Below are 15,809 nucleotides of genomic sequence, written 5' to 3'. Positions count from 1 at the left end.
TTTATGTAACAGCAGCTGAACATCCCGCTTATTCTTGGCGAGCACACACTCTCAGTCCTGTAACTGTTGTTAAAACCTTGTCTTGTTGATTGGTGCCTGTGTTCATTTAGGGAAAATCTGTCAGTGTGCGGTTCTCGCTGGTGGCTCCGCTGCGTCCTGCTCAACATGACGCTCTTCCTCTTGCTCTTCTTTCTCACAACCCCTGCTATCATCGTAAACACCATGGACAAGTTCAACGTCACTCGGCCAGTTGAAAGCTTAAGGGTCAGTGACCATCAAAGACGTTTTATAACCGTACGGCTGTATTACGCCACATTAGAATGTAAAATAAAACTGAAAGTGCTTTTTTGTGTTGTTTTCGGAAGTTGGATGTTTTGAATTTGATCTTTTACTGTCTTCTACTGTCTAGAACCCAGTAATTACCCAGTTCTTCCCCACCCTGCTCCTGTGGGCCTTTTCCATTCTCCTGCCCTTCATTGTGTACTATTCATCTTTCTTTGAGTACCACTGGACCAGGTATGATGCCGTTTCCACCGTCTGACTTTAAACTGTGTATAAATATGAGAAAGCTACAGCAGGGAGGTCTTTTTACTCCAGTACACATTCAAATGACTGATTTGTACTGATGACATCTGTAAATATGATTCAAATTATGTTTTATTAACACAATTATTGAATTCATTTAATACTCATTACTAATATGTTCCCTGTCGGATGTTATAACAACTTGAATTTGTTACCATAATGCATTTGGATGATACACTACCATTCAGATTTTTTTATTATTTTTGAAAGAAGTCTCTTATACCCACCAAGGCTGCATTTATTTGATCAAAAATACAGTAAACAATAGTAATATTGTAAAATGATGCTACAATTTTAAATAACTGACCTTTTTAAATATATTTGAAAATGTAATTTATTCCTGTGATGACAAAGATGAATTTCTTGCAGCCTTTTATTGTTAACATTGTAAAAGTATTTACTGTCTATTTAATCAATCTGATAAATGTAATGCATTTTATGCTGAATAAAAGTATTCATTTAGCCTATTTAAAAAAAAATCTTACTTATCCCAAACTTTTGAATAATATTGTATATATATTTTTAAATATTTTAAATCTAAATCTAAAACTTAAATTTCCATAATATACAACAAATTCTACCACAATATATTAAAACATTTAACCCTCTGGTACTGCTCACATGTTTTTTATTTTTTTATTTCAATAAAATCAATGTACAATATTTTAGTTCAATAATGTTTTTTTTTAATGTTGTTTTTTAATGTCTAAATTATATTTATGGAATAGTTATGTTAATCACTTTTTGAGCATAGACATTAAAAATAATAAATAGATCTTGAATGCTTTGGAGCACAGACTTAAGAAGACACTTGGCAGATTATTGCTGATGTGAAAAAAAAAGTAAAGTAAAAAAAATATAGAAGTTTAAGTTTATTATGAAAATGCAAAAAAAGAAATACTATTTTTAAATTTTGTATGAAATATATATCTTCTAAAACATGTTTTACTCTGTGAGAAAAACTAAATCATAAATATACACAAGTTGTGTTCCAAATTTGAGGTTGATCAAAAAGTTAGCTTTCAGATGTTGTTTGGGCGCAGTACCAAAAGTTTCCACTAGATGAAATTTGATTTTCATTAATTTCCAATGCGGTCATTTCTGACCTTGAACAATACAAGTGGGTCTTTTTTTCTGAACCATTCAACCTTTTCGAATCATGTTGATGATTTTTTGTGTGTGTGTGTGTATGTGTGTTTGTGTATATATAAGTTACATAATGAAGACAGACTTCACCGCCAGTTCACTTCATTGTTCACACACACACAGTTCCATTGCAGGGTATGGAGGTCCCTTGTTGGATAGGTAGACATAGGTCAGAGTTGCAGGTCCCCTCTTGGCATGTTTTTAAAAAAATAAAAAATGCGTATTTCAAGTTATATTATGAAAAAAGAAAATTTTGTATGTCATTTTTGTTTCTTCAAAATGACCAGAAACACTAGTCCCCTCTTGGCCAGTGTAGAGCCATAGTCCCCTTTTAGTAATATAGACGTGTTGTTGTATAGAAACCGAACAGCAGTTAAGAAAACTAATATATTATATAATATATTATTAGTGAGAATGGAATTTTCCTATATTATGGTAATGAAAAATGGAGGTAAGGTGTTGCTTGATTCAAGCCCCCCCCCCACACACACACATACACATTACATTAAAGGAATAGATCACCCAAAAATGAACATTTTGTCATTATTTACTCACGCTCATGCAGTTCCAGAACTATATGACTTACTTTCTTCTGTTGAACCCAAAAGAAGATATTTTAAAGAATGTTGGTTTCTCAAAATATCTTCCCTTATGTTCCACAGTAGAATGTAAGTCATACAGGTTTGGAACTGCATGATCGTGAGTAAATTATGATAAAATATAAATTTTTGGGTGACCTATCCCTTTAATAAGCCTATACACACCACAATCATACACATATACATTCATACACACATATGATGGTTACAAAAATATGGTGTTGTCCCAATGACCAGGGTCCCAATGCTGTTGGTAGTTTGCAACGCAGCTTAAATCTATTGCATAAACATGTTCATATCAGCGCACAAACATATTGCATAACTGCTGAACAACCCCCAACCCAGTCTCAGTCTCCCACCCACCCATGCACAACACGTTTACATGGTGTCCCTCTCTCTTGCACTCTCTGCTTGCCTCTCCAGGCTTGTTGTCATAGTGATCACAACATGGGAATAATCATATGCAGACTGGCGGCGTCTTTCACAGAGTCACATTATAGTTCACGTGGATCAAACACTCTGTATTGTGCAGCTGCAGTAAAACATTTGTGTACCTGTTGTATTTACAGTGCAAACACTTTTAATGATTAATATACACTCGACATGAAAGTCAACATGAAATCAGAATTGAGTATTTTCGAAATTAATTTACATTTTGACTCTGAAATAGTCACATTAGGCTGTCAGGATTGTGCTGCCATCGTGGTTTTATGTACACTTTAACCAGGAACTGGTGTGATAATGGAAAAGAATGGAATGGTAAAGTCATGTAAAAAGATGAAAATCTATTTATTTATTATTATTCATTTAAAGTCGACATGAAACAGAAGTTGCAATAATCTTTTCTTCCCTGTTGTGATGTATATCTGTGTGAAACGGCTTCTCGAATGAGAAAAAATGTAGGGCGGGATTTGATTTTGTCCATCGGGAGTTGATTGGATGGTTGTGGTTTGCTATTGGTTGATCTCATGTGAGTGACAGATTGTCCCGCCCTCACACCAGTAAACACATCATCAGAGAAGAGAAGATATGTCGCTGCAAGAGGGAGGGGAAGTTATTTTGATTAAAGATTATTGTGGGCACATGAATTAAATAAATAAAAAAGATGTGCAAGGATAAGTAATTTAGAATACTGCGATATTCCATTAAAAAAGTATTGTCAATTTTGATTTCATGGTGACTTTAATATATTTATTCTAATTGTTTGGTTCAGTTGTAATCAGTTGAAACTTCTTGTAATGTGTGTCTCTCTCAGGTCCGGTGAGAATCAGGTCACTATGCACAAATGCTTTTTACTGCTTGTCTTCATGGTAATCATTCTACCATCACTGGGTCTATCCAGGTAATCATCTTACAATAATTATATGTATAATAACACGTTGATAAAAGCATTTCAAGGTTTTCATTTAAAAAATACCTTTTTGGTCTGCCATTTTGTCTCAGAATAAAATGTTTCTGTATATACAGTACTATATACAGTATGTATGTGGGTCAATGACAGTGACAAATAAGGATGTCCTACTTATAACAATTTTTTTTGTTAATTAGGCTATTTTCCTTTTCACAATCCCCAGACAGTTACGCCATCTGAACATGTTTGATTTTAAAGCCCATCAAAATTCTCAAAATGACTTTCAACTCAATTTTTTTTAATGTTAATAAAAGAAGAATAATTTTTATGAACCTCGTTTTTAAATTGTTTAATCTCACAACATAAAACAATAGATATAGGCTATCTATCTGGAAACGTATGTTTGCCAAACATTAGTGGATCATGTTCATAGTTAAAGGAATATTTCACCCAAAAATGAAAATTCTGTCATTAATTATTATAGATTTACCACTTTATTTACAAAATATGAATCTTCAACATGCATTCACGAGAACACCACGTTGTTGATGTTGTTGTGTGAACGCATATTGGAGATTCATGTTTTGTAAATAAAGTGGTAAATTATGTTTTTTTTGCACAAACAAAGCACTCGCATCGCTTCATAAAATTGAGGTTAAATCACTGGAGTCACATGGATTACTTTAATAATGTTTTTACTACCTTTCTGGGCCTTGAAAATGGTAGTTGCGTAGGCTGTCAGTGGAGGGATAAAGCTCTCAGATTTCATTAAAAAGATCTTCATTTGTGTTCCAAAGGAATGTCTTATGGGTTTGGAACAATATGATGGTGAGTAATTAATGACAGAATTTAAATTTTTTGGTGAACTATCCCTTAATGTGATAAACTACACCGGTGGTTACTCTAGGACACCTTAAGGTTAAACTGACATCACACATCCACTAAAAATCACCTTTAGACCAGTTGGTTAAAATGAACTAAACAAAAGGCTGAGACATTCACAGTTTAAAGTGTCCATATAATGTTCAGGATTATATATTATATACAGTATTCTCTTGTCTGCTCCCCAGCTTGGATTTGTTCTTCAGGTGGCTTTTTGACATCCACTTCCTGGATGAAACGGATGTAAAGTTTCAGTAAGTTCTTACTGTTCCCTAAATCTACAGCTGTTGGTTAATTTATGTAGAACATGCATAATTTGATGAGACCCACTTTGTTTTGTCCACTCAGGTGTGTGTTTTTGCCTGATAACGGAGCTTTTTTTTTGAACTACGTGATCACGTCCAGTCTGATCGGAACGGCCATGGAGCTTTTGCGTATTCCTGCTCTACTGGTGTACTCTCTTCGCCTTTGCTTTGCCAAATCTAAAGCTGAGCGCATCCACGTTAAAAGAGTGAGTGAACCTGTACAGTGAAAACAAGTAAAAACAATACTTGTCATGGACTGGCTTGACTTGATAATCCTGACAAAGATGCTTGATGCAGCTGAATGATGTAAATATTTAATAAACACCAGGAACCTTATAAAGATACATACCAGCACAACTGAAGGTTTAAATACACAAGATAATGAGAAACAGGTGAGACACTAATCAATGAATAACTGTGGAAACTAAGGAAACAGGAACTAAGCACACAGGAACTGACACACAGGCAATACAAGACAAAATAACATCAAAATAAAAGTCCAGGAACACAGAGACACAGGGAAGCGTGACAATGATATAATGAAAAACTACTTCAATTAAAAAAGACTGGTTTCTATTTTAATATATTTTAAAATATTATTTATTCCTGTGATAATGGAAATAGATTTGGCATTCTGATTCCCCTTTGAATTAGACTAAATTCTCAATTATGTTGTAAATTTAAATCTTTATTATTTAATGATATCTGCAATACATTTACGTTGGTTCTGTTCTGTTTACTCTAATGGGGGTTCCTGCTGTTCTCCCTGCTCTTATCCATGCTAGACTGCATGGATCCGCAGGGAGTTCTTGCCCAGAACAGAACCATACCGCCAATCCAAACTGTATAATAACTGTCAATCGTATTTGACAATAGTGGTCCTGACAGAAATAAAGTTATACTGATAAGTAGGCACGTTTCCACCGCAGGAACTTTCCCCAGGAACTAGGAACTTTGGGGTGGTATTCGACCACAGGAACCAGGGTCTAAATGAAGTTCCGGGTAAAGATTTCCCTCTCAGAAAGTCCCTGCTCGCGAGGTAGTACTTTTTTATAAGTTCAGGAACTTTCGGGGGTGGGACTTGGGCGCTGAACATGCTGATTGGTTGACTCCACGCAGCATTTTATTTCAACCACCATTTTTAAAAGGCTATTGCGGTCTGTGCAGTAATAGTTGCTGGCTATTCAAATCGACAATGGAGTTTAAAAAATACGACCGGTGGACCAACGATGAAGTTCAGGCTTTATTAAGGCTTATATGTGGAGGACGAAATCCAGCGGGAACTGGAAAGTCGCGCCCAGTCCTACGTCACCCAACTATTTAGCCTAATCTTCACAGTACTTTAGGCCGCAATGGAAATGCAGACCACAACAGGTCTGAGGGGAAAAAATTCCTGGGACAAATTTCTCCAGGTAATTTTGGGGGAAAACGTTGCCCCTAATGGAAAAGTTCTGCTATAAAAAGAATACTTTTTGATCATTTATTCACATTCATGTCGTTCCAAATGCATTCACTGTTATTTTTACTGTGTAACACTAAAGGAGAATCTAAAGAATCTTTACACAACTCTTTTCCATACAGCGGCTGTTCTTAGTGACTGTCAATCACCGAAACTTAACATTAAATGGCATTAAAATACACTAACAACCTATTTCTCCATTCTCACCCTCAGAGTCAGGCCTATGAGTTTCAGTTCGGTCTTGAGTATGCCTGGACCATGTGCATATTTTCAGTCAGTATGACCTACAGCATCACTTGCCCCATCATTGTACCTTTTGGTGAGTCTGCGTAATTTTAGGGTTTTTATTTTTCAACAAGCAGACTGTTCTTTTAGGATTTCTTGTTCCCCTCCCTTATTCCACTTTCCTCCTAATTTGCACTCGAATCCATTTGTCTGTAATCTCTGCATCACTGCACCATTTATTTCATATTTTTCTCTTCCTCTCATTCTCTCTGTTCCTTTTTACCCACAGCTCTTTTTTCTTTCCGTCACTCTTCATTTCCACCTCTGTGCATGTTCTAATACCTCGTTCCCGTCCTCAGTCTGTGTGGGCGTCTGAGCCGTATCTCCAACAGCATCTCAGTATCGCGGTGTGACATGGCCGCTAGGTGCGAACCCGCTGTAGTCTTCCAGACGCTCCGACCCGTCTAGCCGAGATCCAGACGCCCACTCCACGCCTGTTCTGCCACCAATACACACCATGACTGTTTATTTACTATTCGCTGACATCCATCATCATGATTTTTCACTTAGTTCTTAATTAATTTGGCAACTTGCACTCACATGTGGTCTATGTAAACAGGTAAATGTATAAATATTATGTTCAGTAGCATAAAAGGACAGGAAAACTTCTTATAAGATGACTTTACCTACAGAGCATTGCTGCTGGATCATCTGAAAGTGCTTTTAAAAATGACAATGTAAGTTAGAAAGATCAAAGTTTATTTGATAACTCCAGCTCTATTCATTTTGCAGGTTTGCTTTACCTTGTGCTGAAGCATATGGTAGATCGGTATAATATCTACTACGCCTATATACCCACAAAGCTCAGCCAGCGGATCCATTCGGCCGCCATCAGTCAAGTGGTGGTGGCGCCCATTCTCTGCATGTTCTGGTTGCTGTTCTTCTCTGTGCTCAGACTGGGTAGGTTCACACAGAAACGAAATTCCCAGTTGTACCCCCTCAGATTTTGGAAGTGGATATTGAATCCAACAATATTTTTACAAAACAGCTATCAAAATGTGAAAGCTGTTGTTTTCTATAAAACTATAAAAGTGCCAGGTGACTGCTGTCTATCAAGGTCAGTTGCAGTTTTCCTGGGTTTATGGACAATTTTTATCATACTGTATAGTCTGGGGTATTACCAAGAACACTAGGTATTTGGAAGATAAATCAGAATTAGTATTACATACAGTATCTTTAATTATGTACAATGGCTGTGGCAATCAATGAGCAACAGGACATTTTGTCATTCGCTTTTGGTTTCAATTTCTGTCACATTGGAACTGGGTTGCCCCTCCCAAATTGGTCCACAATGTTCCACATAAATGTGTACTAAACTAAATATGTTCTGATCAGCTGTGATTGTGTCACATTGCATTAACACAATGCATTATTGCATTAACATACTTGCATTATTATTATTTTAAATAGAACCAAACCACATTAAAAAAAAACAAATCTGTCAAATACAATACTGTCTTAAGTTAAAAAAAAAGAAGTATTGCTATAATAACTGTGTAACTTAAAATGGAAACCTGAATGATCTGACATTAGGGTGTGTTTATCTGTCACTGTAGAACATGTGTTCACTTTGAGTCAAGACCAGACACTCCAAGACCCAGACCAATACCAGACCCCAACTCAGATCAAGACTAGACCACTCAAGGCCTAGATATAATCCCCAATACTCAGACCAAGAACCAGACTGTCCATTTCAATAAACTGAAGTGGAGAAAATGTTGAATTTTTTAAAGCATTAATTTCAAATGCTGAGCCACTTTGACAGTAGCCAATTAGAACATGACAATCCTTGCAAATTCTTTTTAATGGTTAAGACACTTTACTGACCTTTGCCTGAGGTAAATTCAGTTTTTTGGAAATTGCAGGCAAGACTGTGGTTTTGTCAAAGGATATTATTAACTACATTTCCTGAACCAGACCCAAACCAAGAGACTAGTAATGAGACCCAGACCCAGACCAAAGCCATGTTTACTGTATGTGGTTTTGAGAGATCTTAAGACCAAGACCACAAAATCATGTCTCCAGCTCTGTTCCATATTAAAGCATTACCTCCTGTTTTATCTCTTGTGCAGGTCCAATGCAGCCCATCACTCTGTTCACCTTCATAACTCTCCTGTGCTGTATTGTCTTCTCCTGCTTTGGCTTTTGTTTGAAAAAACTACGACATGACAGATCAACAAGCTATCAGGTCAGCCATGTAAAAAACTTGATCTTGATGTTTTGTAGAAACATGATGCATATGCTTGTAAAATAGTAATGGTCATAAGTTAATGAGTGAACATCAAGGTTATAATTCAGGCAAAATCATCAGAAAAAGAATAAGCTATTATATTTTTGCACATTTCCCCCCAAAATTATTAAATGCAAAAAGACTTAAATGCAAAAATTATTTTTTGATTAAAAATGTATTTTAATTAATTAATTAATTTTTTTGGAAGTTAATATTAAGTTACTTACATTTTAGACACAATATTGCCACTGCATTACCGTTGTGCATCTCCGAGCAGCATAAAGTGGTGTTTCCTTACTGAATGAATTGCCATTTTTAAAAGAATCGATTGACTGAATGACTCAATGACTCATTCATAAAGACGTCACGTGCTTCATTCCTAAATGACCATTTAGTAAGTCAAGTCAAGTCACCTAAATCTATATAGCGCAGCTTGTTTCAAAGCAGCTTTACAGTGATAACAGGAAAATTATTCAACAGAAGCCGTGTTTCCACCGAAATTACCCGGAACAATTTGTCCCCGGAACTTTTTTCCCCCAGACCCGTTGCTTTCTGCGTTTCCACCACGGTCTAAAGTACCGTAAAGATTAGGCGAATTAGTCCGGTGACGCAGGACTGCTCGTACCGCAACAGATTTATAAAAATGGTGATTGAAATGAAATGCTGCGTGGAGTCAACCAATCAAAATGCGGCATGAACTCAACCAATCAGCATGTTTAGGGCCCAAGTCCCACCCCCGAAAGTTCCTGAACTTTGAAAAAGTACTACCTCGGGAAATTTTTACCTGGAACTTCATTTAGACCCTGGTTCCTGTGGTCGAAACACACAGAGTACCACCACCCCAAAGTTCCTAGTTCCTGGGGAAAGTTACTGAGGTGGAAACGCGGCTAGTTTCGGCTGTACAGCAGCTCTAAAATAAAATAGTGTCATTGTTCAGCTAAAGTCAGTTCCGTGTCAATTCAGTTCCGTTGAAAAGGGGCAATTTTAAGTTTAGAAAAAACTGCCCTGTTGCAAATTTAATGGGGCAGATATCACCCAGGTCATGGGTTTGAGTCCCAGGGAGTGCACAAACTAAAAATGAAAAAAAGTATTGGGACACACCTCTTAATTATTGATTTCAGGTGTTCCAATCAGACCCATCGCCACAGGTGTATAAAATCAGGCACCTAGCCATACATTCTGCTTTACAAACATTTGTGAAAAAAACTGATTGTTCTAAAGAGCTCAGTTAATTCAAGATTGGTACTGTGATAGGATGCCACCTTTGCAATAAGTCAGTCTGTGAGTTTTCATAACTGCTAGATATTCCAAGGTCAACTGTAAAATTGTATTATTGGAAATGGGAAGCATTTAGGAACAGCAGCAACTCAGCCACAAAGCGGAAGTCGTCAAAGAGCGTGGTCACTGAGTGCTGAGGCGCATCGTAAAAGTCGAGCTCCAAACTTCCACCGGCATTAATACTGGCACAAAAACTGCAGCGGGAGTTTCATGGAATGGGTTTTCATGACCGAGCCGCTGCATGCAAGCCTCACATCACCAAGTGCAATGCCAAGCGTCGGATGGTGTGGTGTGAAGCACACCGCCACTGGACTTTGGAGCAGTGGAAACGTGTTATGTGGAGTGATGAATCCCGCTTCTCTGTTTGGTCCATGAATATATGGTTGGATGAGTTTGGTGTGAAAGAACTAGACTGGCCCACACAGATTCCTGACCTCAACCCCATCTTTTGGATGAACTGGAACAGAAATTCCGAGCCATGTCTTGTCAGATCCTGACCTCACAAATGGTCTACTGGATGAATGGGCAAAGATTCACACAGAAACACTCCAAAATCTTTTGGAAAGCCTTCCTAGAAGAGTTGTTATAGTTGCAAAAAGGGGATCAACTCCATATTAATGTTTATGTACTTAGAATGTGATGTAATTACAGTCCCTGTTGGTGTAATGGTCAGGTGTCCCAGAACTTTTGTCCATATAGTCTATATTGACAGTTATGGTTGGAAAACAGTAACGTTTATGCTTGTGACCTTTACAACTAGATGCATTTGTCAACACAAGATAGGCTTTGAGAATAAGCTCTTAAAGATGCTTTTAGCAGAATAATATCTTCAGGCAGTAAAAAGTGATTGCTATCCTGATTTGTTTCAGATGTCCGATCAGACGACAGAAGAAGGCTTCAGTGATGCGGAGAGAAGCACTGTTTCCACCACAACCACAGCTAATGTACCTGCTTATCCCGTCACAGCTCATTTAATTCATCACACTCATTTCAAGTCCCTCTTATGAAATTAATTTCTCTCTTTCCACTCATCTCCTCTAAGGCTTCCACTCACCATGTCAAAGGCACTTCACATGTAGCATGTTGCATAAACATAAAAAAGAAGCTCTTAAAATAATGGCACTCTTGCTTTCCACCTACTCACCTCTCATTCTTTCCCTCCTCAGCTTTTTATAGCCTCTGTCCTGCTGGAGCCAGAGCTGGGCCTGACTCCCATGCCCTCTCCGGCCCACCAGAGCTACGGCACCATGAGGAACAGCCAGAGTTCAGTGGGTGATGCTGAAGGAGTGGAGGAAAAGGATCTGGAGGAAACTTTGGAGACTGAACTCAAGGATGACACAGATCCCAGTTGCCCGTGCCCGCTCATGGACAGTCCTGTGGGTTTCCAGTGACCAACCTGCCCAACATTCCCATTCCCTAACTAACGCTCGAGGCCCATGCCGCATCTTAGCTAGTGGCTGATAAAGAGGCACTATGCTGCAAAATTTTTCCTCTAGAACCTCCCTTTAAGTGTAAAAGACAACAAATTGCATCTATCCAAGCAAACTGCTTTAAAAGCTTGTTGGGGATTCACTGACATGGTGGTTTTAGTTCTGAGGACTTGAGCTTTCAAAGAAATATCTGAAGTGGATAAAAGCAAAGATCTGTCAAAAAATGAGACCAGTCCACTTCTCTTGCTCAGACTATGCTTTCTACTTTCTTCTATTTTTCTTTTCACTCTAATGATGTTAATGGGTGTCTGGCGGTTTGGTTGACTGAAGCTTGGAACATTGCATTTTGACTGATTTTTTTGATGTACTTTTTTATGCATAGTCACATCGTATAGCTTTAAAGAGTTTAGGCAATGCTCCAGATCTGCAAATCCGATTTGCTTAATACTTCTTTTGCTGTTGTTACAGTGTGTGCTTACTATTGTTATTTTTATTCAGTACTTGTATTTTAGCAATGGTACATAATTGTGCAACATTATGCTGAGAGGCTGTTTTCATGTGTTTTCTATTAGTAGATTATTATTACTGTTATTAACACCCTCAACCTTTTTTTGCAGTGTGCGAGTCAATCGCTCCCAGTTATTGTTTGTTTTTCAGTGACAACAGCAGTTGTGTTGTACATACTGCAGTCAATTGGCACTACATTTATATTTCAAAGTCAGAGACACTCATTGCATAATTTCTATTTTATTTCTGTGCTGTTCAATCAGTAATTTGGTCTAAGGAGAAGATGTGAGAGGACATTAGAAAGTGAAGCTTTTTACTGACTAATATGCAGTCTTATTTAGCAGACTTGCATAATGAACTGAAAAATGTGCAAAACAATCAATTTGTAGGAAAAAAAGATAAACAAAAAAGAAGATCTGTTAAATCAATGGTTGAAAAGACTTAAGCTCTCGGCAGCATAATTTTGACTCCTAATTTCTACAGTAATGCACTTATAATTAAAGTCTATAGAGCAATACAGAGGGTTTAAAGCATTGTGAAGCTAAAAAAAAATCACTAATATTAGAGCTCCAGACAAAATATATGATGAGAGAGCCACTGGCTCCGAAACAATTAAACATTGTCTTTAGAATCGCTAGATAAAGATGATTGTTCAGTCATTGAGTTCATATCATTTTTGAGATTTAATATTGCCACTATTGCAATATTACTACATACAAACATACTACTGCATGCAGTGAGGAAAATAGTATAGGCCTACAGATTATAACGATTTAAGTTATAAACTGATTTTTTTATAGTAAAAATTCGTTTCAGTTGTTGTCACTCTGTTTTTGCCATAAAAACACACTCCATTGTGTAAACATACAAAAAATTACATTCAGTGAGAGAGTGGCAATGGTCTCCACGATGTTTTTGGAAAACGCAGCCCTGAACAATTTCCTGACCGAGTCTGATTTAAACAGCTAAATCGTGGCTTTTTCGTGAATCTTTTTCAAAGAAAGAATCGGTTCACAAGAGTAATTTAGCCGCAAAACAGACATCACGCTCTGTGTTCCGTCACGTGCATGAAACATTGGCGCGCATTCCAACCAGACATGTCTGACGAAACTGCTTTCGAGCGGGAAAAGGGCGTTTAATTTTAAATGATTGTTGCGCATTTTATTCACAGTCTGGAGCCCTAAATTGTGTTATTTGAGCTGTAAATACATTTACATGGTCATGACAGTTGAACAATTTGCTCAAACAAGGTAAGCTATTTTGTCACAATAGTTTCATGATAACATATATTACATTTTGTGGCTATACATTTGAAACCATGTGTATTTTAACATGTATTCTGGTGCCAAGCTTATACCACAGTCTTTTATAGTAAGTGCACTGCTGTAAACTAATTTTTGGTTTTGATTTTTTTTTTTTACAAACTGGCGGACAAGTTAAAGTTCAATTATCAATGGAGCTTAACGTATTAAAATCAGAACATTTCTTTAAAGGTTATCAAATATTTTTAGGGTAAAATCATTTATGAAAACACAAACTGAAAATGGCACATTGGTTGATCCTGCTACTCAAATCATAGTCTCCAACTGCATGTTCTTCTACTCTGTCACACACTCAAACCAGCCTGCAGCTCTCTTTAGATTCGTCTAGCGTTGCTCTGGCTTCTGTAACACCAATTTTCTTAGTAAATTTTGTATTCTTGGTCTTTGCTGCTAGTGGTTCTAGGACTGGAAGGGAAGGGGTGGGTGGAGGGTTTTCTTGCCAAGCTGAATGTAAATGAGTTGTGATTTGTACCGTGCTCTCTTGCTGTGCCTTGAAGAAACAGATCTTAGGAAGAAAATAGAAAAAAACATGTTATGTCTGACAATCCAGCATGACCTGCAATATGCTGCATGGACTACAGAGCAAGATAAGACAAAGGAGCTAAATTCTAAAGTGCATTCCACCAATGACTCACTAGAGATTCCTAACGTGTAAAACTGACTTTGCCCTGAAACATACTCTTTGCAAGTATGCAAATGATTCTTGCTAAGCAGCTAAGTGATTTCTGGAAATGTGTCAGAGCACTACTGATAACAACGCTAAAATCCATTGCGTTCTTGGCGTTCTAAATACCTCTATGAATAGGCTAAATGTTGTAAAACATTTTTTGTTGCAAAAATGTTGCCTTCGTGCCCATTACTTTGATGGCAGAGCAACAGTTTGAAGAGAATCTTGTTGAGCAAGTTACATTTTGTAAGCGGTTTTACATGTTCATTGTTAGCACGCTAAGCATATTCAATAGGGCAAATGCGCTGACCAAATATTTGTCTGTGTACTTGTGTAAAAGTATGTTTCTGGCCATACTGTTTAACAGCAACTCAAAACCATTGCATCCCAATCGCATCTAATTCATACCAATTTTCATTGGTATGGTCAATCACAGTATCTATAAAAACAGGTAAATAATACTCAAACATATGCAAACACTCTTACGTCAATGTCTTCAATATCTACCTGACAAACTGCTATTGTGAGATACTTTTTGATATTTACTTTTCTGTTTGTATTCTCAAGCTGTTGATGTGTACTACTGTGTTATTCAGTGTTTGGGGCCGTTTACACGACGCCATTTTCAACTAAAATCGTAAAACTTTTTATGTGCTTTGGCTGTTCATTTACAGGACAATGGCGCTTTGACTGCCTGAAAACTCAACTTTTGAAAATGGTTTCAAAGTGCAAGTTTTTGAAAACTATATTTCTGTCAGGACCACTATCGTCAAATACAATTGACGATTAGCATACAGTTTGCATTGGCAGTATGGTCCTGTTCTGGGCAAGAACTCCCTGCACATCCATGCAGTCTAGCATGGATAAGAGCAGGGAGAGCAGCGATAACCCCCCTTAGGGTAAACAGAACAGAACCAACATGAATGTATTGCAGATATCATTAATTCAAGATTTTAAAGTACAACATAATTTGAGAATTTATTCTGATTCAAGGGGAATCAGAATGCCAAACCCTGACTGACGAGAGGAGGAGCTGGGGATGGAGGAGGGTAATTAGCTCCTGAGAAACGCGATAGCTGCTGATAATACTGAAGGAGCTTATATATGTATACGGTGATAGGCGTCGTATTCCTATAAGTAGACGTGGATCAGCTGAGAGTCAGCTGATGCGAGCTTGACTAACGTGACCTGCCAGAACTGAAGCTACGCTTGATCGTTATCTTCCCTGTGTAAACTACAAAAAGGGGAATTTGTGAAAATGGTGACAACATGCGCATGCATATTACATGTTCAGTCTAAAGGCACGGAGTGTTTTCGCCAACTACTGGCCTGGCATGAATAAAACAGCGTTTTTAGTCGTTTTTGTGGAGCCGTGTGCACGGAAAATGGAAAGGAAAAACGTTTACGTTTTTAGCACATAGTTGTCGTGTAAATGTACCCTCGGTTTATGAAATGTGGCTTGAGGTGCCACTGTCATGTGATGGGGTGCTTATGACAAAGTAAATTGCTGCACCTTGTTAAATTGCTGCAACACAGCTCTTAAGGGTATACAACTAAATTTACAAAAAATCAATGCTGTCAAGTTGTGTCTTTATTTTTTATTAAAAAATTCCTAACCCTAAGGGCCCCAATATACTTAAAGCAAAATCGAGCAAACTGGTGTGATGGCATTTCGAGCAAAATCAGGCCAATACGAAGTTCGTTTGGAGAGTTCGCAACAGCTTGCTGAAGCGAACTTTCTGGAGTAGTTCGCTCTGGCTGGT

The 15,809-nt window shown here is 37.5% G+C and overlaps 1 protein-coding gene across 2 annotated transcripts in view; it reads left to right on the top strand.

Annotated features, from left to right (window-relative positions):
* tmem63c (transmembrane protein 63C) overlaps window positions 1–14,685 on the top strand; it is a 62,761-nt gene extending 48,076 nt beyond the window's left edge. Inside the window, exons 14-23 of one of the 2 annotated variants that reach the window (XM_084097865.1) lie at window positions 111–264; window positions 410–516; window positions 3,586–3,672; window positions 4,752–4,817; window positions 4,912–5,074; window positions 6,541–6,646; window positions 7,345–7,512; window positions 8,685–8,800; window positions 10,990–11,064; window positions 11,287–14,685. In XM_084097865.1, coding sequence (XP_083953991.1) covers window positions 111–264; window positions 410–516; window positions 3,586–3,672; window positions 4,752–4,817; window positions 4,912–5,074; window positions 6,541–6,646; window positions 7,345–7,512; window positions 8,685–8,800; window positions 10,990–11,064; window positions 11,287–11,511 — 1,267 coding nt within the window. In that variant the 3' untranslated portion in view covers window positions 11,512–14,685. The remainder of the gene's footprint in view (window positions 1–110; window positions 265–409; window positions 517–3,585; window positions 3,673–4,751; window positions 4,818–4,911; window positions 5,075–6,540; window positions 6,647–7,344; window positions 7,513–8,684; window positions 8,801–10,989; window positions 11,065–11,286) is intronic. The other variant, XM_084097866.1, reaches the window with a different exon arrangement.
* The last annotated feature ends 1,124 nt before the right edge of the window (window positions 14,686–15,809 follow it).

Source organism: Abramis brama, assembly GCF_963993115.1.
Source record: "Abramis brama genome assembly, chromosome: 21".
Lineage (NCBI taxonomy): Eukaryota > Metazoa > Chordata > Actinopteri > Cypriniformes > Leuciscidae > Abramis > Abramis brama.
The sequence above is the reverse complement of the archived record's forward strand: the minus strand, read 5'-3'. Positions and strand labels throughout refer to the sequence as shown.